A 25,277-nucleotide genomic window follows, 5' to 3' on the forward strand; every position below is an offset into this window, starting at 1 on the left:
CTTCCCCCCACAATCCCACTTACCGGTCAAGAAAAAAATTCGGGTTGTTTGGGGAGCGGTAAACATACATCTCGGTCGTTTATATAGAAAGCATTATCTCTGTTTAGGTTTGTTTCTTCCTTACTCGCCTTTTCCTTTACCCCCTCAGTGGAATAGCGGGAAATTCCCATTTCGTATTACAAAGTTCCGCTCCATTTGTCGAATGTTGGCCCCCTGCCCTAGTGGACACCAGTACTTTGTCACAGCGATTCGATTAGACTTTTTATGCTTCATTTACAACTTTCTGGGAGCCTTAGGTCGATGAATTACGCCATTTAACGCGTGGCTTATCTTCGAACCTTTTTAGACATTATGCCCTTAGTTCAGTCTAGTATGAATTTTAGAAAGTGATTTTACGTCCTAGTTGTTCTTTTGTTTTGAGCGAAGCGTATTGAAAAAGTTAAAATGTGCCCACGATGCCCTCGCCCGGCTCTAACGGTGCTTTTTATAGTTGCCACATCACATCAAATGTTTTATTTGGAGTTGAAATAATAAGTGGTTTGTATTCAGAATAAAACGGTAAAACTTAGCGACTGTATTGTGTGGGTCTTTTCCAAAGTGATCATCTTGGCGTTACGAGCACATAGCAGATATTACCTGGAGAAATCACATTTTCACGGGAACAGCATCGCTTCCCCCACCCCACCCCCACCCACACCCCACCTCCCACTCTCTTCCTAAAACATCCCTAGAGAGCTTTTTACACAGGTTCTCAAGGTGCAACTCACAACTCGCGTAGTCGTGCTTTCCTTTTATTGTCACAGAGTCCAGGTCTGGGTGATAGTGTGGTATGAATAACTGATAATTCTCTCTCTCTCTTCTCTCCCCTCTCTCTCTCTCTCTCTCTCTCTCTCTCTCTCTCTCTCTCTCTGTCAGAGGGGCAAGAATTCCTTGTGCGCGTTTCTTTCAGGTCTTGTAGGGAACAAGGGAATTTTTCATCAAATGTTCTTATATATTTTCGTTTGATCATTCTCCTTTGCTATTAGATGTATAATAATACCATGTAGGAGTCCCACACTGGTAACATCCGACCATAATCACAAGATTTACAAATGGATAAAACCTTGTAAGAAAACTATTTTGAGTCGCACAAGCTTAATGTTAATATAACAAAAAATGAAGATTGAGTAAACAAACGCTGTGTAATAGTGACCTCTAGTATGTTTTTTAATAGTTTTGATTTCGAAAATACGTTTGGATAACTTTTCAATTGAAGAGTTGATCAGTGATGAAAACAGGTAATGTTGTGGTTTTGGAAAGTAATGGGCTTGATAGACACATCAACGATTGACCCTTCGTTTTATATATATAAAATTTATATGTAATAATTATATATATATTATATTATATATATGATATATATATATATATATATATATATATATATATATATATATAGATATATATATATATAGTAGGTAGATAGGAACCCTTGTAGTGTGTTCAGTGCACCACTACGTAGGATGAGAATAATGTTTATCTCAGCTCATAGACAATCACATACACGCATCGCATGGTGTTCTGATGGTGGTCTTGTGTTAATGGCTGAAATAGCTGTCAGAAGTTAAGTCTTGAGATAAGAGAGGGTATACGAAAAAAAAAAAAAAGATGAAAATGCTGAGTTTACGTGAAAGACAGCCACAACTTTGTCAGTATCCAACAGTAATTGCGTATGAGACTAAGCCTATAAAGCATACTTTTGCATACGTATTTCCATACGTCGGTGTGATATATTTTACTTAGTGTGACATACAACGATCTTCAAATACGCGATGTCTCACTGTGTTTTAGGTCTCGTTGATAAATCGATGCTTTACACAATGAACGGAAAATTAGACAAGCCTTTTCCCTCCTTGTTTCCCTCCTTGCTACCTAATTTCTTTTTTTAATTAAAAAAGAAAACGGAGTGAGATTGTCGGAGGCTGTCTAATGCAGTTTGCTGCCGTTTTCCATCTGGTAGACAGGTACAAGGAACTTTTAAAATTTGGAGGGTTTTCTGCGTATTTGAAAACACTACAGGTTTTGTGGACTTCTAGTTAGCACTCATTACAGAAAAAAAAAAAAAAAAACACTTTAAATTTGGCGGTTTTCTTAAGCTTAGTATCACTTATATAATGTCTCCAATTCAACGTGTTTTCTGTTTATTATTCACTATAAGACAAACTTCAGATTTGGTGGGCAGTCTGCTAGACGCTAAGGCTTTTGTCAGGTGGGCCAGTTCATAAAAATTATTGAAATATTGCCAAGTATTTTTTAGTTATTTTATAGCACAGTGCAAGAAGTTCTTAAAATAATTTTAACAACGTAGCGTCAATATCTCAATATGCGACTCGCCGAATTTGATAATACCAGATATGCATCACTGTAGCTCCGGGAATACTAGATATTGATCACTGTAGCTCAGGAATACCAGATATTGATCACTGTAGTTCCAGGAATACCAGGTACTGATCATTACAGCTTCAGGAATACCAGGTATGGATCACTGTCACTCCAGGAATACCAGATATGGAGGAATATCAGGTATTGATCACTGTCGTTCCAGAAATACCAGGTATAGATCACTGTCGCTCCAGGAATACCAGATATGGAGGAATACCAGGTATTGATCACTGTCGTTCCAGGAATACCAGGTATAGATCACTGTCGCTCCAGGAATACCAGATATGGAGGAATACCAGGTATTGATCACTGTAGCTCCAGGAATACCAGGTATGGATCACTGTAGCTCCAGGAATACCAGATATGGAGGAATACCAGGTATTGATCACTGTCGCTCCAGGAACACCAGAATGTTTTTGGTGGTGGTTGGCTAAAACAAAGCCGAAGTGTGTCAGCACAGGCTCTTTCCGTAAGTGTAGTTAACTTTGACAGGAATAGGTGGTCTTGTGTGGACCTCCGGAAGCTTGCAACAGACAGAGACGAGAATAGCTTTAGTATCCAAACTATACACGTATAATGCCATTATATGCGCATTAAATTTTGTAGAATGTTCCTAGAGAACGGGACGCACATATGACCGAAGAGAAATATAGAAAAATATGATAATTTGAAATGTAAAGTGATGTAGAATAGGGTCAGCTACTCGCTGAAGGAGACAGATTGTGAGTCACAGAGTAGGAAAATTGAGAGAACGTAATTAGTCACATTATATTGGTTGTTTAACCATATTAATGCGGTATAGTATTATAGTATTCTATAGCCTTTGATAAATCACGTTCTGTTGTGTTTATTGTTGGTGCAGGAAAATTGTCACTTTGATGGTAATGACGGATTTTATTGTCGTGGCTGTTTTTTTTCTGTAAGCACAGTAAATAGACAGATGGGTACTTAACAGAAAATTAATTCTTGCTAAAGAAGAAAATAAAATAAAAAAGATTAGCATACAAATGCACTCTAAGTCCCTCTTTGTCTATTGTTTATTTGGGAGTTGAGGGAGCAAAAGATTTATAATTACTCTTCGTGTACTCACATAAAGTGATAGATTGATATCAAGCATAATGATAAGAGAGAGAGGGAGAGAGAGAGAGAGTCCTTTTCAGAGTTACTGATAGTCGTATTAAGCAAATAATCATTATATTATATATATAATATATATATTATATATATATTATATATATATATATTATATCTAATAATATTATCTATATATATATATATATCTATATATATATATATATATATTATAATTATGAGTCGCTCTACCTTGGAATTAATATATTTTCATATATGTTAACCGAAGCCGACGAAATTATTATCAATTAAAATATTCCCCTTCGGTTAACATGTATGAAAATATATTAATTCCGAGGTAGAGCGAATTAGATATTAAAGGGTATGTATGTCTGTATATGTGTGTGTGAGAGAGAGACAGATAAAGATAAAGTCTTCATTATTAAGAGATAGACTCATTAAACAGATAAGCACATAGAGAAATAGAGAGCTGCGAGACCATGCTCCTAAAAGGGAAAATTCGCTCTTCCGGAGGATACTCAATCATGTTGGCATTCGTAGCCTGTGACTCAAGGAAGAGGACATTCCTCTACGCAAAGAATGCGGTTATACTGTTCTGGCTTTCACTGCTTCCTTTCTCTCTCTCTCTCTCTCTCTCTCTCTCTCTCTCTCTCTCTCTCTCTCTCTCTCTCTCAGAATGGGAATTTCTTTGTCATCCCCTTCCCCATTTATTCGCTTTTATAATTTTGTTGACTTTCTTCAGAATCATCCTGTCCAAAATGACATAGCCCTGTTTCTGAAAGACCCATTTCTTTGTGATTATATGCAGTATATATTGATGCATTTCAGAAACTATTACTATTGTTATAATTATTATTATAATTATTTTATTTTTGTCACCTTTATCTCTTAATAAGACATCATCACTTACAGTTTCTTGGCTTATATATATATATATATATATATATATATATATATATATATATATATATATATATATCATATACATTATATATATTATATAACACATATAATACATATATAATATATATATAAAATATATATATGATATATATTCACAATAATACTACATATATCATATGTATATATATATATATATATATATATATATATATATAATATATTATTATATATATATATAAATATATATATACATACATGCATATATAATATCTAGCATGACTTAGTGGTCAGCTGGGTAAGAAGCAAAAGAGAAGAGTAAGAAATATGGATTGTTTACTACTACGTCAGAACACAGTATATTGCATCAGTTGAAATCGGGATAGCCTCGACGAGGTAATCGACACCTCACTTGGGTGAAACCATCAGGTATTCCTTCTCTTATAGCATCTTGAAAAGTCTCTCTCTCTCTCTCTCTCTCTCTCTCTCTCTCTCTCTCTCTCTAAATGAATAAGCAAAATATCTTTCTCCCTCTCCTTTTCTGAATCACGTTGGACCGTTCTAAGCCGTAGCTACTATGTTTGGCGCAAAACTGTAAGTGAATGAGACTATGTAACTTATTGAGGTGTCGAACGATCACGCTTTAAAGCATTTTTTGTCACGCAAAAGAGCACCGATTATCATTTAAAATTGTGGTGCAATATCCAAGCCCACTATGTTTGTTAAAGCCGGGACACTCAAGCACGAATATGCACATCAAATGTATCACCGGTGTTGGTTACTTTGATCAAAGCTTGGCAGCAAGATGTTGAAAAATGCTAGAAAATGTGTTCATGTGGCACCGCCCTTGGGAGATCTCAAAACTGCGACGACAGTGACCCTTAATAGTTTCACTCAAGGGACGATGTGTATGGTTATGAAGGTCGATTTGTCGTAGTAGTAGAGTTTTAAAGAAGCAATGGTGTTTACTTTTATTATTATTACTGTGTTAAGTGTATAAGTGGTAGCTTTTTTGTCAGCTTTTATTAGGATAATTACTTTTCGCAAATATCTTATTCGAGAATGTCCCATCACTTCTCTGTTCTTCTGTGGTGATATTTAAATTGTTATTTTTCATTTGAAGCTTCCATGTGTTTACGAGCAGATTAATAATAATAATAATAATAATAATAATAATAATAATAATAATAATAATAATATTGGAAACTCCAGAAAATTTGGGCTTTGCGGAAGCCCAGTCTCAAATTTCTTACCCGAGGGAAACCACTAGTGGCACACTTTCTTTATTTCGTGTCATCAGAGGTCTTTTGTCCCCTGGCAGTTGCCGAAGAAGATTATGGAGTGGGCTGCCAAGCCATTTCTGAAATTGCCATTGCTGCTGGTATTGCCGTAGTGGTGAATGGCAATTCCCCATCGCTTAAAAAAAAAAAAAAAAAAAAAAAAAACCGGAGTAATGCCACCATGATGTCTTTCGTCCGACCTCTCTCCCTCCCCCTACTCCTCCCCCTTCCCTTCCAGGCCTCTCCCTTCTCCCTTCGCCTTACCTTCTTTGAAAACTCCAGGAATAACGCTGTATAATATCTATCCTTTTCCTTTCTATTACAACCTGTGGAGTAGTGCCGGGATTTCTCTTTTGCTTCTCTGTAATTCATTCTTCCCACCCCCTCCTCCTCCTCTTCCTCCATTTCCTTCTTCGTTTCTATGAATTCGCCATGAGTAAAGCTAGTGTTTTTTTTTTCTTTTTCCTCCCCAAGCTCCCTTCTCTTCTTCTTCTCCTCCTCCCCATGCTACTCTTCACCTTCCCCATTTCTTCCTCATCCCCAGAAGTCAGAGCTGTAACCTACATACCTGCTGGAGATCATTGCGGCCTCAATTCTTCGGTTGCAATTCCGGCCTATTATCTATTTATCGACAATTTTGCCGCCAAGCTAACGTGAACTCCCCTTCCCGTGAGTTTCGGTCTTTCCATTCGCAGGGAGAGAGGGAACGTCTGAGTGCTAGTTTATGGACAGGTGTTGTTCTTTATGTACAATTCTTTTTGGTATTTGTTATTAATTGCATTCGTTTAAATGTATTTATTATTGTTATGGTATACAGCCAGTTCTACTTCCTTGTTAGGTCTTTTCTGTTGACATTTCAGGGTATTCTAGTCAGATTTTATAAGAATTATGCGCATTTTGGATTCTAATATTAAGTTCTAAAGAAGTGATTTATTCGAGAATTCCTATCCTGTAAGCGCCGTGCTTATAATACATCCAACTCATCAAGCGTTGTCAGGTTTCTATTCTATCAATCGATCAACAATTAAAGTGAGAGTTCTTTTCATCGGTATTGGGTACTAGGTCAGGTCTTGACCCGTGAGTACCCTTCTTGTCGAACGACCTCTAATTATGAATCCCTCCTTTTCCGTAGGCTCAACTGCACTGCGCCAAAAAAAGAAAAAAAAACCTCGGGGAGTGTTTTGTTATTTCGCTTTTTTATTAAGGGCCAACCGCGACTTCCTGGCTGGAGGAGGCGCGGCGTCGCTTTCTTCAGCATCATCTACAACACCACCGCCACTTCCGTCATCTCTGCCAGTAGGGAAAGGCATCATTTGCCTCTGCCGTCGTTTTCTCAGGCTCTTTTCTATTTTTCTGCCCAGCTTCATTTGCGCATTTTCACGGTTTTATCTTCGAGAGGCAGTTATTATGCCAGTTTCGTTTGATTTTTGGAAGAGGTTTATTGTGGACCGCTGTCTGATTTTTTCCTTTTTCTTCGCTGTTTAATTTTTCAGCCTGTATTTATATTTTTTCTTTAGCTTGTTTGGTTTTTATCAAGGTTTTTTATTATCATTATTGCCATCATTTGGCTATTGTGCATTTATGTCTGAGTTGATAGCTTTTTTGTTTTCGAAAGTTTACTTATTTTTCGTTGAAATGTTTTTTATCTTTGCTTATATTTCGTAATACCGGAGCTTGGTTTCTGCGTATTATTTTTGCACACTTTTCCCAGATATTTGATGATCCGTGTTATTTCTCTTTACTATATTCTCTATATTCTGTTTCTTTTATGTTATTTTCTTAGTTTTCCCTCAGAGATGGTGATGTTTTTCTTCAAGTTTAGCTTTATATGTCATTTACGTCACTGAATCCTATAACTTTGCTTAGTCTCTCTAAGGTTTTGTACGTCAGCAGTAAATTTTTTCTTTTATGAATTTTTAAAAAGATCCTTTATTTTCCGTTCTCCGTTTTAAGAATATGTTTTTTAGGTCTATATGTTTCAGAAAGCTTGTTTATCAGGGCTGTACTTTTTTCAAGGATTTGTGTCTTATAGCGTTGCCTTTTGAAAAAATTTGCTTTTTAGGGCTTTAGTTTTTGAGGGACCCGTTACTCAGGTCTCTATTTTTGAGATTGTGTTTTGCAGGTCTTTATTTTGTTTAAAAGCTTTGTTTCTAAGGTTTTGCTCATTAAAGAAGTTTGGTTTTTCAGCTATATACTTTTCAAAGAGCTTTGTTTCTTTAGGGCTCCATCTTTAACAAGACGTTGTTTCTCGGAGCTTTATTTTTAAGAGATTGTTCCAGAGGTCTGTACTTTTAAAGGACACTCTCAGGTCTGTACTTTTTAAAAAGCATTGTTTTTCGATTGTTCAGTATTTAAATGGCATTTTCTAAAGATTCGATTTTAAAATGTTTTGTTTTATGGGTCTTTTATTATTAAACGGGTTTGTTTCTGAGATGTATATTTTTTAAAAGACTATCTGTGGACTCGTGTTTTAAAAGCATATGTATATATATATATATATATATATTATATATATATATATATATATATATATATATATATATATATATCCAGGCTTTTACTCTTAAAAAAAGCGTTGCTTCGATATGTATTTGGTATGTTTTATTATAACTTTGTTTTACATATATTTATTGCATGGTTTACATTTATTTGCTTTTGATTAATTTTTCAGTCCTATTTTTCCTCTTTCACATAAAGGTATTCTGTTCCTGTTGGAGCTTGCTCGAAAGTTCTGGCCTTCTTTGGAGTTGATACACGTTTTTACTAATAATATTATAGGAAATCATTTCTTTCCTGGTTAGGTGTTCTTGAACTTCAAAGGTGAATGTACGCTTTTAACAGCAGTCTACACAATGTTCTTCATTTGTTCTTCTTCTTACGATCCCGTGTTTTAATTAGGATATCTCTGTCTGACAGCATTCAACAAGTCTTTATTGATAGTTTAGAACTACGAGATCGGTTCGAGTAACGTAGCCTTCGACAAATGTGTGTAGTTACCTAATGGCTAGAGATTCCAAAGGGTAATTATCGATAGGAGAAACTGCAACATTACTTCGCACTGTTAAAAATCCACCGCATCCGTAATTATCTACGTGCGAATTTCCAGAGGTATGTATTTGATGGTGAGAGATTTCAGCGCGTAAATTTCCTTAAGAGAAAGTGTTCAGCTGACAAGAGAGCAAAGTTTCTTTCTTGCAAATGTAAGGGTTGAGACATGTTTGGCACTTTTATTTTACTTCTTATTTATATGTAATATATATATATATATATATATATATATTATATATATAATATATCTATATATATATGTGTGTGTGTGTGTGTGTGTGTGTGTGTTGTGTGTGTGTATTATTAGCAATTCCTTATCACATAATGTTTAAAAATATATATAATATATATATATATATATATATATATATATATATATATATATATATATATATAAAGTTTTCTTATTAGCAATTCATTACCAAATAATCTTTACACAAGCTTCCTTGCTAGTTTTTTCGATTATGTTTTTATGCGTTTAGTTAGTTTTACGTCACTGAGATTAGCTGACCGGGTTAAAACAGTTTTAACTGAAGGAATGACATGAATCTTTTCCCTTATATCTGTCTGTATTTCTTAGGAGAGAAATTCATTTATGTTTTTTTGCCTTTACATCTGCAGCTTTCAATTTTCGTCCTGGTTTTTCTAGAATTGGTTGGAAAGTAAGAGTAATGTTATTTAAGGATTCATTATTATTATTTCGGCACCAATACAAATTATTGTAGAGATTAATAATGGTCATTTAGATCTTGATGATGATAAGGATAAGGGTTAGTTTTTAACCATCATCGAAATTATTACGTCTGCTCTTGACAGTTTCTCGAGATGAGGTTAAAACCGTAACTGATATACTTTTTTATTTCGGTCCAAAATCGATCACTGATTTGTTTTCCCTGATTAAGGTCATCCCCGTTTGAGATCCAAAAATCGAGACTTAATTGTCGTTAGGTTAAGCGAAAACTGTTTGAAATCCTAGCACGCACACTTCACTTGTTTTGTTGGATTAATGACAATCTGCTCTGGAAATCCACACAAGGATAATGACTCGTTTAGTTGGATACTAATTCAAAATTTCTCATTTAAAAATCAAGGTAAAGGACGCCGGTTTAGTGACGTTCGTAGATGGGGTAAAAATTGCTTAAAACCCAACACGAAAATAGCACCGGCTCTTGCTTCGAGAGCAAATTTAGTATGTGAGAAAACCGGGAGAATACGGCTGTAGTACAGTAAAATTTCACGGTCTATTAATACAAATACTACCTTTCTGACCGCTAATTAGCCAGAGGCCCTTACTATTAGGCACCGACTGTTTACAATTTCTGGAAAAGCGCGACCCATCGTGAGAGAGGAAGATGGCAAGTTTTTTTTTCTTTTTTTTCTTAATTGGCCTTGCAGATGTCCAACGCCACCTTGCTGGTCCGCCATTACCATCTGAGTTCAAATTTCGACTCTCCTGTCTCCTCCCCTCACCCGTAAACATTACGGATGACACCAATTCTCTCTCTCTCTCCTTCTCGTCTCTCTCTGCTCTCTCATCTCTCTCTCTCTTCTCTCTCTTCTCTGCTCTGCTCTCTTTTAGCTGTTGATTCGGATATTTTAAGTGGCTCGTCTTTGGATAGGTTTAAGTATTTTGGTGATTAGGTAATAGAATACATTAACCATATACTGTATATATATATATATATATATATATATATATTATATATATATATAATATATATTATAATATATAAAATATTATATATGTATGTATATATATATCAATATATATATAATATATATACATATATATATATATATATATGATATATATATATATATATATATATATATATATATATATATATATTATATATATATATAGAAAGAAAGAAAGAAAGATAGCATGGCCTTGTAACTTAGCTCTATGTAATTTGATCACTTTTTATATGTATATATAATACAATGCATAGTAGTCTTGTAGTGGAAAATAGGCTCTTTGTAATCGTGTCTATGGTGCAGTTGCCACAAAACTTTTAGTCACAAGGATCTCTGCCACCTGCGTTTTACTATTACACGGATTGCAGGTTTTTTTATCATATTATTATGATCTTCCTTGGTATCATCTTGATCCATTTGCAGTTTATACGAAATTTAGTTTCTTAATATTTTATGCTACTCAGTATCATATTGTTCCTATAACATTCATTGCTATATACCTGTTCTTCGTAGACTTTTGGATAATCATCTTACTTCCGGATTATAAGTTGCAAAGTAATCTGTCAGATCTTTGAATAGCAGCTTTTTTAAGCAATGCAGGCATTTTTCTTGACTCTGGTATACTTCGAAAGTAAAATTACGCATTACATATTTTGTGAGCTTACGAAGGGTTTCAAGAATGTCCGAAGACCAATTCCTTTTCATTGTTTTGGAATCATTTGTTATCTTTCGCTGTACTTTAGAATGATGTAATCCTTTCTGTACTGTTAATCTCTCAGAATTTCCGGATTTTGTGAGGTCAAGGGGATTCCTATTCATGATTTATCAGAAAATTGGGGAATGTGTGTTTTGTTTTTGGGTTTAAATATCGCACATGAGCGGCAGAGGCAAGGGGGAGGCCACTGATCATTTGCACTGAAGATCCAAACCTGTGATCAGTTTCCTAGTCACTTTCCCACCCAAACTAGGAGCAGGGAGACCCAAGCAATGGCTACTGGTGACTCAGTAGGAAGGGATATTGGTCATTTGGTACCTCAAAACACCCAATTTCCAGCTTACAGACACAGTAGCCATGGTCGTGATTTCCCGGTGAAATATAATCAAGCCAAACTGTTAAGTCCGTACGAAACCAACTAGGCAAATTTCGATCTTCGATTTTTCGTGTATGTATTTTAGGCACATTATTTCATCTGAATTTTGAACTAGTTTGATTAGGAGCCTCGGGCAGGAAACGTTAGTATTCAAAGATGCAGTTTCTCGTGTAAAATGTGCTTATATAGTATGTACGTAATTTTTTCATTGATGATTGGTTGACTATTATACATTTGAATAAACTGTTTGGAGAGTATATAGATAAAATTTGACAAATTATCAATGGGTTTACATAATTTTTTAATAAGTTATGTGGGTCGGTGGTAGCTTATGTCAGCCTTCGAAATTAATCTCTTAAGATTTCCCATTGTTAGTATTATTATTATTATTATTACTTTTTCATTTTTGGTGTATCACATTATATATTCCACCAATTCGACTGGGTGGTATTTATAGTGTGGGGTTCCGTTGTTGCATCCTGCCTCCTTAGGAGTCTATCACTTTTCTTACTATGTGCGTCATTTCTAGGATCACACTTTTGCATTAGTCCTGGAGCACTTCAGGCTCTAGTTTTTCCAGATTCCTTTTCAGGGATCTTGGGATTATTATTATTATTATTATTATTATTATTATTATTATTATTATTATTATTATTATTATTATTATTATCATTATTATTATTAATTATATTATTATTATATTATTATTATTATTATTATTATTATTATTATTACATTCAAGTAAAAACAATCTAAAAGACCATTAGCTAGCAAAGCAGCTGTCCGCAGAATAAAATGTCCATATGTAGAACAAACAAGGAACTGTTGCGTCAGATAAATAAAAATAACAAATAAATGTTGATAAATCACAAGAATTGGCCATTTATTTAGTTTCACGTTTTTCTGCCTTCACGTTTCAGTTTAATCAGATTTTGTGTAATAAATTGAACAATGAATGTTTCCCGTTGATGTTTTACAAAGAAATAAACTAAAAGGATTCGATGAAAGGATGAGTGGATCTCGTCTGTCAGAAATTTCTTCTGTTTATTCGAATAATGAAGTTATACGGCAACGTCTTTATTTGCTCGCTTGATCTTCCTCATTTAGCTACGCTGGAATTCGGAGCTGGACGTTTAAGTAATTGTGATAATTACTGTCAAAATTCATGGTGGATGAACCCCTGTGCGCAAAGCTTCTGCAACATAACCTGCTTCATGCACACTTATTATTATTGATGTTGTTGCCCGAGAAGACAGCTTTAGAGAAAAGGGAGATTACACTTACTGGCCACATTCATGTTTTAACCGCCAAGTCAAGGATGACCCCGAAGTGCAGAAAACTTTTACTGCATAAGCAGCTGCTTGTAGTATTTAGTCACAGATCTCATCAGCGGCATCTGGACTCACCCACGCACTTTCGTTATTAGTATTTTCATAGTTAAAGCCAACCAAAATCCTATAAACCACATACACTCACATAGCGTACACATGATTAATACTTATTAAAAGTAAGTGCAGCATTCATACACAGACACACACACGCGCGCGGTCAGAATGATAGCGATACGTGTTTATTCATGGAGGCACGTGTAGGTACCTACTGTGACTTAGCGGTTTATGAAAACGGTACATCGGAACTTCGAAGTCAATGAAGCCGCCTCTCCCGTGACTTCGGCATCAATGAAGACCCATCTCCTCTGACTTCGGAGCTCTCTGTGACTTTGGGGTCAATGAAATCAGTTTTCGGTGACTTCGGAGTCAGCGAAATCACCTTTCCTCTGACTTAGGCTTCAAAGAATTCACCTTCCCTCTGACTCTAGATTCAAGGTCCCCTTTTCTGTGACTTAGAATATAAGTGAGGTTATCTTCCCTTCACTGTTGAGAATTGCCTCGGACAATGTATATTCAACGTTATGCTTTATGCTGGTCACCTCACAGATGTTGTTTGTTCTGGGATACCGAAAAATCCTTGCACATTCGTTGGGTGTTTCTGTCTACTGCCATGCTTTGGTATTCGCTTCCTGCTTCTGTTTCCCTGACTCAAACCTGTTATTTAAGAGCAGGTCTACATCTTCTTTCGTGTTTAGCCCCTCCCTTCTTTCTTTTTTTTCTATTTCTTCGGGCCTAGAGAGAGAGAAAAAAAAATTTTTGCTCCCCGTTCACATTTCCTTTCAATTAAAGGAATGATTTCAAGTATGTCTTTATCGGCATTTATTACGTAGTCTGAAGTTCGTATTGATCAACTTGGTATAGATCATTCCCTTTTAAAGATACTGACTTTTTCTTCATGTATTATGAAGTGAAGAATTTGTAAGGACGCTTCTACATTATGATGTAAACATATCGAGAGGACAGAAGGCAACATCAGAAGAAATGGTGTACCCCGTATATCTGTCTATCAGTTGAAGATCATTTGAATCTTTTCCTCTCTAAGATGCATCCACATACATAATTAGAGAATAAGATATGAAGCCAAGAGAATCTTCTCCCGCGGCCATATGCCACTTCACGCAAGATGATAATTTCACGTTCTTTCCACCGGAACAGACGAGATTTTACCACAGAAAATGAAAATGCATTAGTGAGAGTGAGAGAAGATCTTGGGAAAGAGAAACGTTTACCTGCGTGTACGTACAAACACACACACATTATATATATATGTATATATATATATATATATATATATATATATATATATATATATATATATATATATATATATATATATATATATATATATATGATATTATATTATATTATATTATATATACATATATATATATATATATATATTTATATATATATATATATATATATATATATATATACATATATATATATATATATAATATATATATATATATATATATATATATATATAGTATATATAGCTGCTGTCTTTCCTCTTTGAGGGATTGTTTCAAAAGATGCTACTCTTTCACTTTTCTACAATCATTTTTGGGGATGAGGTTGCTAGCTCTACATCGTGCCCCGCAAAGTTCAAGAGCTTATATGCCGACTGCACCTGGCATTTCTTAGTGGCCACCCAAACTAACACTGACCATGTCCAACATTGCTTAACTTCGATACTTTGACGACCAGCGCTGCAGTGAACTTTTTTGCCTAGTATTATTAGTATTAGTAATTTAATATCAAAGATTAAGGTCAATTGGTTAACCTTGTATTAAATGTAATCGTCACAATAATAGCAACTAATGAAGATAAATGGTGAAGATCTAGGTATTACTAATAATTATGAGTATCATAATAGATGACCTGTTTTTCAAAAGTGCTCACAAATGTCTCGAAGAAACCAGAGGGCAACTCATTGTAAGATGTCGGAACAGAATGACCGTATGCCGAAGAAAAAAATAGCGAAAAGATGCAGTGCAATAAAATTAAAATAGTAAATGAATTAATATGAATAAAAAATAAACTTATCGTTCGCGTAAACAAGCAGACAAAAAAAGTATACAAGAACCAAAATATGTTATGATGACATAGACCAAATTTCAGGAAGACGAACAGCCAAAGCATATCATTAATTCATTCTTTTGACGCTTTACACGGAAATGTGCAAGGAAAATTGCCTAGGCACCTTTGGTGCAGCCCGTAACTCACTTTTGCATGTGAGAGGCGGAAAAAACATTTCATTTTCAGTGGCTGATCTGCGGAGAAAAATCTCTAAACCCGAGAAGGAAGAATGGACAGAAAGGCTTCCCAACCCCTTGCAACCATCTGGTGCTATCAGTAAGCGATACAGAAGTATAGCAAAGTCGTATGTAGTAGAAGATCCTTTAGAGGAAAAGAATAATTTAGGTCGAAGGCTCAAAGGAAAAGAGTAAAGCATAAGGAAATTCCAGAGTCATCACGGAGAGAGTCATACCACCACTTGCTTAAAAGTTCATAAAACCACAGGCACGTCTTTTCACGGCATTCCAGAGTTGACCTGAACATTCTCTCAGCTGCCAGGAATTATGCTCATTTTAAGAGCAGTATTAGGCAGCTGATATATGTTTACGTAAACAGAGATTGAGGTACGTTTTTTATTTCAATTTCAAATGTTAACCAGGCATAATCCGACCTCCAGCCTACTTGGGGCGGGTACTAAAATCTACGGTCGAATAGCGCGTTGTCTCACCAACGAAAATTAAAATAAATACGCTATATTTTATGAGAAATTATTGTTCTGTACTGTTTAAGATGCACATTATTTATATTTTACATTTTCATTCCAATGAATAAATCATAAATATCCTAACCTGAAATTCCTGTATCTCTAACTCAACGCGAATCGCCTTTTTCAGACTATTTTTTTAGGCTTTCCCATAGGACTTCCTAACCCCCAGTAAGAACAACAACAAAGTAGTTTGTAGGCTTACTCCCCCAGTAAGCGAAAATTCATTATAGTACACCAGTGTTACCGATACAATTTCCAAATAAAAACAAATGAGCTGTTCATTTTACATGGAAAACCAGAGGACCTGCTTATTTTGCATAGCTGACCAAAGAGCAACCGGGCTCATTTTCATAGTAGCCAGAAGTTTTAGCCAGCATGCTCTGCATTGCAAACCAAAATGTTACCGACACATTCTGCATAGCAAACCGGAGAGCGACCGAACTCATTTTGCATAGCAACACCGCATCACTGAATAACCGTTATGCCTTATGCGAACGCATGAATCCATTCGGGCAATTAATTACGAACTCCGACTGGCAAGTAGAGCGCGCGATCGAGCGAAGAAGCAAACGGCGGAACGGAACGGCCGCTCTCGGTGTCTGTCTTCGTTTCGTTCCTCTTTCCTTTCCTTCGTTGCGGAGGAGGAGGAGCGTCACGCTCGTTTTCTTCGGAGAACTTCCAGGCTGGCGTTTTTGGTTCCAGGAGTAACTAGAAGTTCATATTCATATTAAGTTTTTGTATTATTAATAAAACATAATTTGTATGGAACCAGTCTAAAAGCAAACTATCCATAAAATATGATTATCAATATGTACATAGATGAATTTGAAGCCGTGACAAGGAAATGTTTAATTAAAGATGAATCAGCTACATGAACGACGTCAGCAAAAATGGAGAATCTTCACGCCTGTGATGAACGAAAATCTTTACTCTGAGTCCTAGTCATGTATTTCTTCTCTAGTCCGAGATTGTTTCCTTTGCTGATCTATTAATACTTTGTGAATGCAACCTAAAAAAAAAATCTCTTCTTTTCACCTCATCTTCGTTCTTTTTATTTTTTTATTCTTTACAGTACTAGTTTACTTACTCTTACAAAAAGCTGGGGCTTTTTTCTATTGGAAATGTTCATTGAGATACTCTTGCATTATTCTGTATAAATGAATAAATGGTAAATGCAGGCGAGAAAGTGGGTCATTTGAGGCCAGCTGTATTCAGAATTAAGAGTAACTGAAAGGAAAATGCAAACTTCATGAAGACCGTTCCGCTTCAGTTCCAGTATGCAAAGAAATCTATTAAGCAAAATTTTGAAGAGTCATTTCCGTACATTAAATCTCGTGATTGTTAGTTGCCTCGTCTCTTCAAATTTTCTAGTCTTCATTTTCACATCTGCTGTTTCAGCGTTAGTGGGTTTGCCTGATGTGCGAATTTAGATGGGAATTTTACTGGAGTTGAGAACAATTTCTTTATGTTGATGTCTTCCTCTGATCTTTTGGTTATGATTGTTTGTTTTTTTGAGTTTATAGTCTCACTTTTCGTTTTTTTTAATGTTCGAAATTTGTATGACCTTTTACCGTAGCTCAATACAGTCATGTAAATAATTAAAGTTCATATATGTGATTTCCATTACTTGTTGGTATTCTACTATTATGTTTTAGTTTTTTTAAATATTCTAATTACCCTTTTGATGGCTTGTCCCTTATGAATGTAGGCAAATTATGAATAATAACAGTCCAGTAATGTTAAATCTTTCTTCCAGGCTGCGGCAGTTTCCAGGAAAAGGAAAGGAACCTACAAATAAGCATCTACCTCTGAAGTTGCACTTAACCCAGGGACATGGCTGAAGGCTGAAAACCAGCGGCTATTCTCACCCCCTGGCTCAAAACAGGAGAGAAAGAGATAGAGAGTGAGGGACCCTACTAAAAGAGTTCTGAAAGTACTTTAAAAAAACGAGGTGAATAAAACAAACTTGTGATTGTGCTCAGTAAGGATAACAGGTGTGAAACACAACAGGTGTTGCTGAATTAGTTACAGTGGCAGTGGACGACCTCAGCGAAGATGGGAGGATCAGCAACCGGGAGGAACTCGTTGATCATTGGGCTGGTTTTTACCCTGACGAGTAGTGCTCTGGTCAGCTCGCAGCGAACGACTTCAAACCCACCGGGCATCCCTGCCTCTGTCGTTAACAGTGAGTATGGAGGAGAATGTCTAATGTCTGGTTTAGGGTCTTTGAGACTGGTTTCAAGTCCTCCTGGTTACAGTAGGAGAATAGACTGGATTTGAATGTGATTTGGAAGCACCAAGGTGAAATGGTAGTGATATTGACAGGGGTGGGGAGGATTGTTCGGGTTTACTGAGCAGAGAGATTCACAGAAAACAAGTTAACGTATGAAAGATATAAGAAAAGGGAATTTATTTTCTTTATTGCAGTAAGTATGGAGAGCAATATTTGAAATCTTGCTTAGGTTATTTTTACTAGCTTCACATCCCTCTGGTAAATTGATGTATTTGAAAGCTTAAAAAAGAAATGGGGATATAATTGATTGAAATGGGAGGGAATCTGTTGGTTAATGTGATAATTAGGAGAGAGAGAGAGAGAGAGAGAGAGAGAGAGAGAGAGAGAGAGAGAGAGAGAGATGTAAGGAAGAACAGTTTAAAATTATTTGGGAATTGTTACGGTCATGTGATTTTTGAAAATTTAAATAATAGATAGACAGATAGAATGCTTGTTTGGCTTAAGGAAATTTTTTAAAGTTTGGGTTTCATTCACGTAATCCGGAGGACTTAAAAACTAGTAGATGATAATTGTATTTGTATTTGTTTGTATTTGTGATATGTCCATAGGATAAGGCGTTACTTCCAAATCTATACCATTAGAAACCCTGAAGATCCGTAGATAAAGGCTTCCCTTGAACTTCCTATCATTATCAACACAGTATTAATGATTTCCACCACAGAATACTATAATGGTCTTCATGACACAAAATGGTAGTATCTTTGCGGTACTGTTAATTAAGTTTTGCCTGTTGTTTGTCGTACTTAATCGCCAGAGGTCAGTTGCGCTCTTGTTATATGTCTGTAAATCATATAATTATACATCAGTTATTTGTTTCGCCGGTTGGTATTCATTGGTTTCGGAAGTTTTTTTTTAATAACAAGAAACTGTTAAAAGGAATTCATCTGAAGCATTGCATTGGCAGGTTATGTTAATGATTGGTGGTTTTTGAAGGATGTATCAGTTTATTTAGTTTTGTTTTAGATACCAAGTGTTATCGAATCAAAACAAAAAGACAGTGAAAGGTTTCAATACTATGGTAGATTCACAACAACCGTGCATCTGATGTCTAGGCCAGTCCCTTACGACGCTCCTGATTGGCTTTTGATAAGCCAATCACATGACTGGAAACACTCAGTCTCTCTCGAGAGAGTTCACATTGGTAGGGTGTATGTTCCACCTCTCCTGAGGATACGTCTTCCTTCAGGAGATGTAGAACGTACATTCTGCCTATGTGAACTCTCTCGAGAGACTGAGAGTTTCCAGCCTTGTGATTGGCTTATAAACAGCCAATCAGGAGCGTCGTAAGGGACTGGCATAGGTATCAGACGCACGGTCGATGTGAATCTACTATAGCTGAGACCTGTTGGTGAGTTCTGACGGGATTTTATTAAAACTGTTTCACGGGGTGTTTGTGAATGAAGTTATCTCATCGTTTATACATTCATTTGAATGCCACGGCCAGTGAGCCATACAACCCAATTCCCCTCTCGAGCCCAGACTCAAAGGAACGGGAAAGCAAGAAGTGCCGGACATTGCTTTTTTAAGGAAGGAGAGAAATGGGAGTCATGAGAAACAGAACCAAAAGGAGTCCCATAACTTGGCAGTAGAAGGAAAGAAACTGTCACCGAAACATACAGACCCAGAATGACTGGTTTCTTAGTCAGTGTGAGAAGATTTGGCCTGACGGGTGTTAATACGGTGAGAGACCGAGAGTCAGGGCACTTATGCTGACTTTGCAGGACGAGGCTGTTCCTTTGGCATCGGCTTTTGTCCCGTGACCTTGCTTGCGCCTCAGAGGCTTCTCCCCAACACCAGTTAGTTGTGTCCGACTCATTTTTACTTTGAATGAATAAATGCTGATTTTCGGAAAAGATTTTGTTCTTATATGAGATGAAGACATAAATTTCAGTCTCTTGAGGCATGTCAGTTTGATTTTGAGAAGATAAAAATAGTTTCTTTCATAAACTCTTGTTTCTTTCTTTCTCTGGTTTCCATCAGTTCAGGAATGGATAAGGGCGTTCAATTGCCCTACCATCGGCCCTTTGCATGAGAAGTGTTCCACTTACAGTGCGCCGTGTGCTTCTCTTTGTAGACGATAATCAAGGTTCCGTTAGATGTGTCTTCGAATTTCGTATGCAGAACTTTCTGTCTTTAGTTGTCTCTTCCCAATTGTAAGCTGTCCAACTTATTTCGCTTTACCCTGAAATAATATCCAGGCGTCTGTGAGAGTTTGCGTTTACTGAATTGACTCATGAAACTAATTATAATAATAATAATTCACCATCGAGATACAATACATAAAACTTGGCCCAGCATTCGACTCCAAAAATCAGCTTTCATTCTCTTTCAAGGCGGAAACGTAGAATGAGGCTGTAAATTAATCATAGACTAATAATTATAGCGCCGTGGGAAACTAACAGAGAGGGAGAGGATCTATAAGTGGTGAGAAGAATCTCGGTCCAAAAACAGTCGTGCTTTGTCATGCGCAGAACGGAACAAATTGCTATCATTACCTGCTTTAGTTTACTCTCGATTCGTGAAATATATTGGTGTATTGAAAGGTGTCGTATAGTTCACACACACAAATATTATTATATATATATATATATATATATATATATATATATATATATATATATATATATATATGATATATATATGTGTGTGTATATATAATTTGTCATTTAAAATGTTCCTACAAATTACAGTGAATATATATATACACACACACATATATATATATATATATATATATATATATATATATATATATATATATATATATATATATATATATGTGTGTGTATATGTATATATATATAGATATATATATATATATATATATATATATATATATATATATTGTCACTAATTTGTATTAGCATTTTAAATGATAAATTTCGTAATATTCAGCAAAACTTGGATAGAACCCCTTTGAGATTAACAAGTTCCATTCGACTTCATATAGAGCTGCAAAACTTCCGAAAAATTTAATGAAAGATGATTATACCTCATTCAGTTTTAGAGAAAAATCTGAATGAGTTATACCAACCTCCGCTCCCGCTAAATTTTATAGATGAAACTCGCCAACAAAAATTTAGCGTTTCAGATATCAGCTGAGTTACACAAGTTCTGCTGAACTGGAGAGAAAAGGTAGAACAAACACTTGTTGACGTAAACTTACGAAGCTCTTTCAGCTTTAGAGTTTTAGAGAAGTGTACTTTCCTTTTGTGTAAGGATTTTATTCTTTTCACTTTTAAAGAAATTTTCTGTTAATTTTTATTTTTAAAAATCTTGTTCCTTTCAATTTTAGAAAAGACATACCGGGTTTCTTTCGGTTATAAAGAAAAATAGCGTTCACTTCGTCATAGGAATTACGAGCGAATTTTAGTCATTACGGAGTGAAGACACCGTAAAGTATTTAGAAAGCTTAGCTGTCTAGTCAATGACCAGAACGCGCAGCACCTAATATCGTGATAAATAATAGCCTTCATACGTTTCTGTGCTTTTCTCTTTCATTTCATTCACCCTAAGAAATAGGAAGGAATGAGGGGAGAGACCGAGAGAGATCATTTATTCGGCTCATTGCACCTTCAGATGAGAAGAAGAAATACACAAATATATATAAATATATTACTATAATATATATGGTACTATATAGATATATATATATATGTATATTAATATATAATCTTCCTTTGACATAAGCAATTATTGGGTACTAGGTTAATAGTCGTCAAACATAGAGGGTCGCAGCCAGGGTGGAGACCGGATTGCTTCAGTAAACTTAACTTCATCCCAAATTATTAGCCGAGAAACTAAATTAAATGTTTTGTAAGACCACATTCACAAGCGATAGTTACAAATGTGTTTGTGAAAGTAACCAGTAGAATGTAAATGGAAACCAAGAAGATGGATCAATCAATGTTAATATGGGTGTTGGAAGCTTATCAGTAATTGGGAATAAATGTAATGGATGATGATAAGATGGTAGAAAAGGTGAATCACAGAATATTTATAGCAATTATGGTTTGTGCAAAAGATTGGGAGGCGATTGGATTGTCTGTGGAAGCCAAGACGGGGATGTATGAAGGGATTGTTGAGCCTATTCTCCTCTATGCAAATAAGGTGTGAATAGTAAATGCAAACGATAGAAGGGAAGTTGAAGCTGCTTAGATTAATTAAATTGTATAGTATATGTGATGTAAGAGGAATTGATAGGTGAGATATTTGGAGATTCACAGAAGTGGTAGCAAGGTTATTGTATATGAAAAGATGGCTCTGAATTTTTTGAGATAGTTTGGTTGTATGGAAAGAATCGAGGACGATAGGCTGGTTAAGAGAGTATATAGATTGGAGATACTATTGAAGGAGGAGGGGAGAAAGACCTGGACGGAGTTGGACAAATAGAGTGGAAGATGCATTCAAAGAAAGAGCCTCAACCTCCATTTATTGAGAGATATTTTGGGCAAGATCAAGGGGAAGGGCACAGCTTGTGTGGAGGTTTAGCTACACTGTTTAAGAGCTTCTTTGCATGTGTATGAAACAGCTAAGTGAAAGCTCTCTGCACAAGGGTTCATTCAGCAGTTAATGAATATAGTGTTAATTTTACTCTGAACCACCCTCTGTTAGGGAAAACGACATAATTTTGACCGATATATATATGTGTGTGTATATATAATATATATATATATATATATATATATATATATATAGATCTATATATATAGTATATATATATATACATCGAGCTCTTCCTTCTGTGCTCCTGATTACTGATGAAATATGTACATAGGATATCTTACAAGTTTATATACAGGCATATGTAGATGTGGCAGTAAGTCTCTGTTGGTGACCCAGGAAAGATGGGGATTAAATATTCCCTGGTCAGCAACAGAGACTTATGCCACACCTGCATATGCCTTGTATATAAACTCTTGTAAGATATCCTATGTCCATATTATAACCAGTGATCAGGAGCACAGAAGGAAGTGCTCGAATATATGGTTGCAACATTCAGATAGTGTTTTATGGGTCTTTTATCTTCACACACACACATACATATATATATATATATATATCTATATATATATATATATATATATATATATATGATACATATATATATATATATATATATATATATATATATATATATACATAGAGTGTGTGAAGAAAATCATTCTTACAACTAATAGACAAGCTGTATATTTATAACTTGATCTTGTATTATGCTTTGATAGTATAAATTGTAGAATATAACAGCTGTAATAAATGACACAAACAGTAGTAATAATTGCTTTAAAAGTAAAAGTACCAGTAATTAAGAAAATCATGGATTTTACATTGAAGCTATGAAGAGAAACAAACAGAAACTCCTCCTCACCATATTAAGGTAATATGGGAACCACATCAATAATAATAATAATAATAATAATAATAATAAAGATAAAGAAAGGGAAAAAATGGATAGGTATCAAGACCTGAAAATAGAAATAAGAAGGATATGGGATATGCCAGTGGAAATTGTACCCATAATCATAGGAATACTAGGCAAGATCCCAAGATCCCTGAAAAGGAATCTGGAAAAACTAGAGGCTGAAGTAGCTCCAGGACTCATGCAGAAGAGTGTGATCCTACAAACGGCGCACATAGTAAGAAAAGTGATGGACTCCTAAGGAGGCAGGATGCAACCCGGAACCTCACACTATAAATACCAACCAGTCGAATTAGAGGACTGTGATAGAGCAAAGAAAAAAAAAATAATAATAATAATAATAATAACAGCAATATCTGGTAATAACGAATCATAATTTAGCAACAAATCAGACCCCAGAAAAGTGTGATACTGAGAGCGGCGGAGAAAAGGTGTCTTATTGAACGAGTTAAGGTCAATGGCCGGTGATGCAGTTGCTGCCCTTAACCTACTTTGCGATTTAGGGTCTCCGCGTTCGCAGTCATAGTCATTTGGTTTGATTCGAAGAATTCATATGAAAATGATTTAGTCTATATTATGTGGATTTTTATCGGCTTGTTTATTTATTTGTTTATTGAGTTGTCGTTTTTCATATTTTTTGTGTTTTTTTCTTGCTGTTTTTATTCAATTCTTTTAGCAATTGCTTGATTGATTTTCTTCTCATATGTATTTAGATTTTATCAAATGGAAAAAGGTTGTATCAATTATTGTATGTTGTTTGGGTGTCCACTTGCACGTTGAAGAAAAACTGTAAATAAATAATTGTATACTTATATTCTGGATATAAATCCCTTGACTCCACACTAGCTGAGTGCTTGGCACGGGTGTGGAAGCAACACATCAAAAGTCACAGCACTCCCTTTTTTTTTTTTTTTTTTTTTACAAGTAACCACCCAAACGAAGGTCGCATTCCTATCATCCATCCTTTATTTTTGTTATCTGATATAATATTTGAAGTCTTCGCCCACCCACTTCATAGTGAAAGAACCGCAATTGGAGGGCGTCTTCGTCGAACAAACACACTCAATTTTATCTTTGGGGAAACCTTAGCTCAATCGTTCAAAGAGAAAACGACTTTGGCTGATTTCCTGAATATATTTTACCGCCTTTATTGACCTAAACAGTGACTTATGTACTTAGTGGTTAATCGACGGTTATGGGTTACAGCCTGGGTGGAAATGGGTTACGGAGCTAGCAACAGCATCCGAAAGAAACCGCTGAGAATAGGAAGGCTTACACCGTCTGGAGCCATCCACTCCAAAGAGAAAAGTGTTAGGTGGGTTATATATATATAGATAGATGGATAGATAGATAGATATACGGATGATTTGTATGTTTTCGCAATCACCTTACAGAACCCCCTTCCACAGAGTGGGATGTACACATGTGAAAAAATCCGTCGTTAGTCGTTCTTCTCTCAATGTCATAAAATGCAGAATCTTCTAACAAACCACTTGCTGAAAAAGCAGAAGAAATTCATCTTTTGATTGGTTGATTAATGATACGAAACGGATCATGTGTGGCATCTGAGCCCTTCCACGATGATAACGGGTTTGGCATTGAGCTGGCCATTCCGCTAGTTCCAAGGATGAAGGTCACTGGTAACGACTAAAGACATTAGGTTCCAGTTTTGCCACGGGTTCTATTCCAAAATCCAGAGCAGCTCGTTTGATAAGTTGTATATCGGCCATTTGCAAGACTGGATCGCTATTTGAAAGGTATTCATGTCTCCCAGGACTTTTAACTTCTTAACACGGGTGGGAATGCACACATATAGTTTATATGTATGGAGGTTTAAGTGAATTTATATAAACACA

General features: G+C 35.5%; 1 protein-coding gene across 4 annotated transcripts in view; it reads left to right on the forward strand.

Annotated features, from left to right (window-relative positions):
• The window catches only part of LOC135213603 (protein masquerade-like), a 71,841-nt gene that overhangs the window by 3,563 nt on the left and 43,001 nt on the right, over positions 1-25,277 (forward strand). For all 4 annotated transcript variants that reach the window (XM_064247623.1, XM_064247624.1, XM_064247625.1 and 1 more), the window contains exon 2: positions 17,466-17,894. In XM_064247623.1, the coding sequence (XP_064103693.1) occupies positions 17,765-17,894 (130 nt within the window). In that variant the 5' untranslated portion in view covers positions 17,466-17,764. The remainder of the gene's footprint in view (positions 1-17,465; positions 17,895-25,277) is intronic.

Source organism: Macrobrachium nipponense, chromosome 43, assembly GCF_015104395.2.
Source record: "Macrobrachium nipponense isolate FS-2020 chromosome 43, ASM1510439v2, whole genome shotgun sequence".
In the NCBI taxonomy this organism is placed as follows: domain Eukaryota; kingdom Metazoa; phylum Arthropoda; class Malacostraca; order Decapoda; family Palaemonidae; genus Macrobrachium; species Macrobrachium nipponense.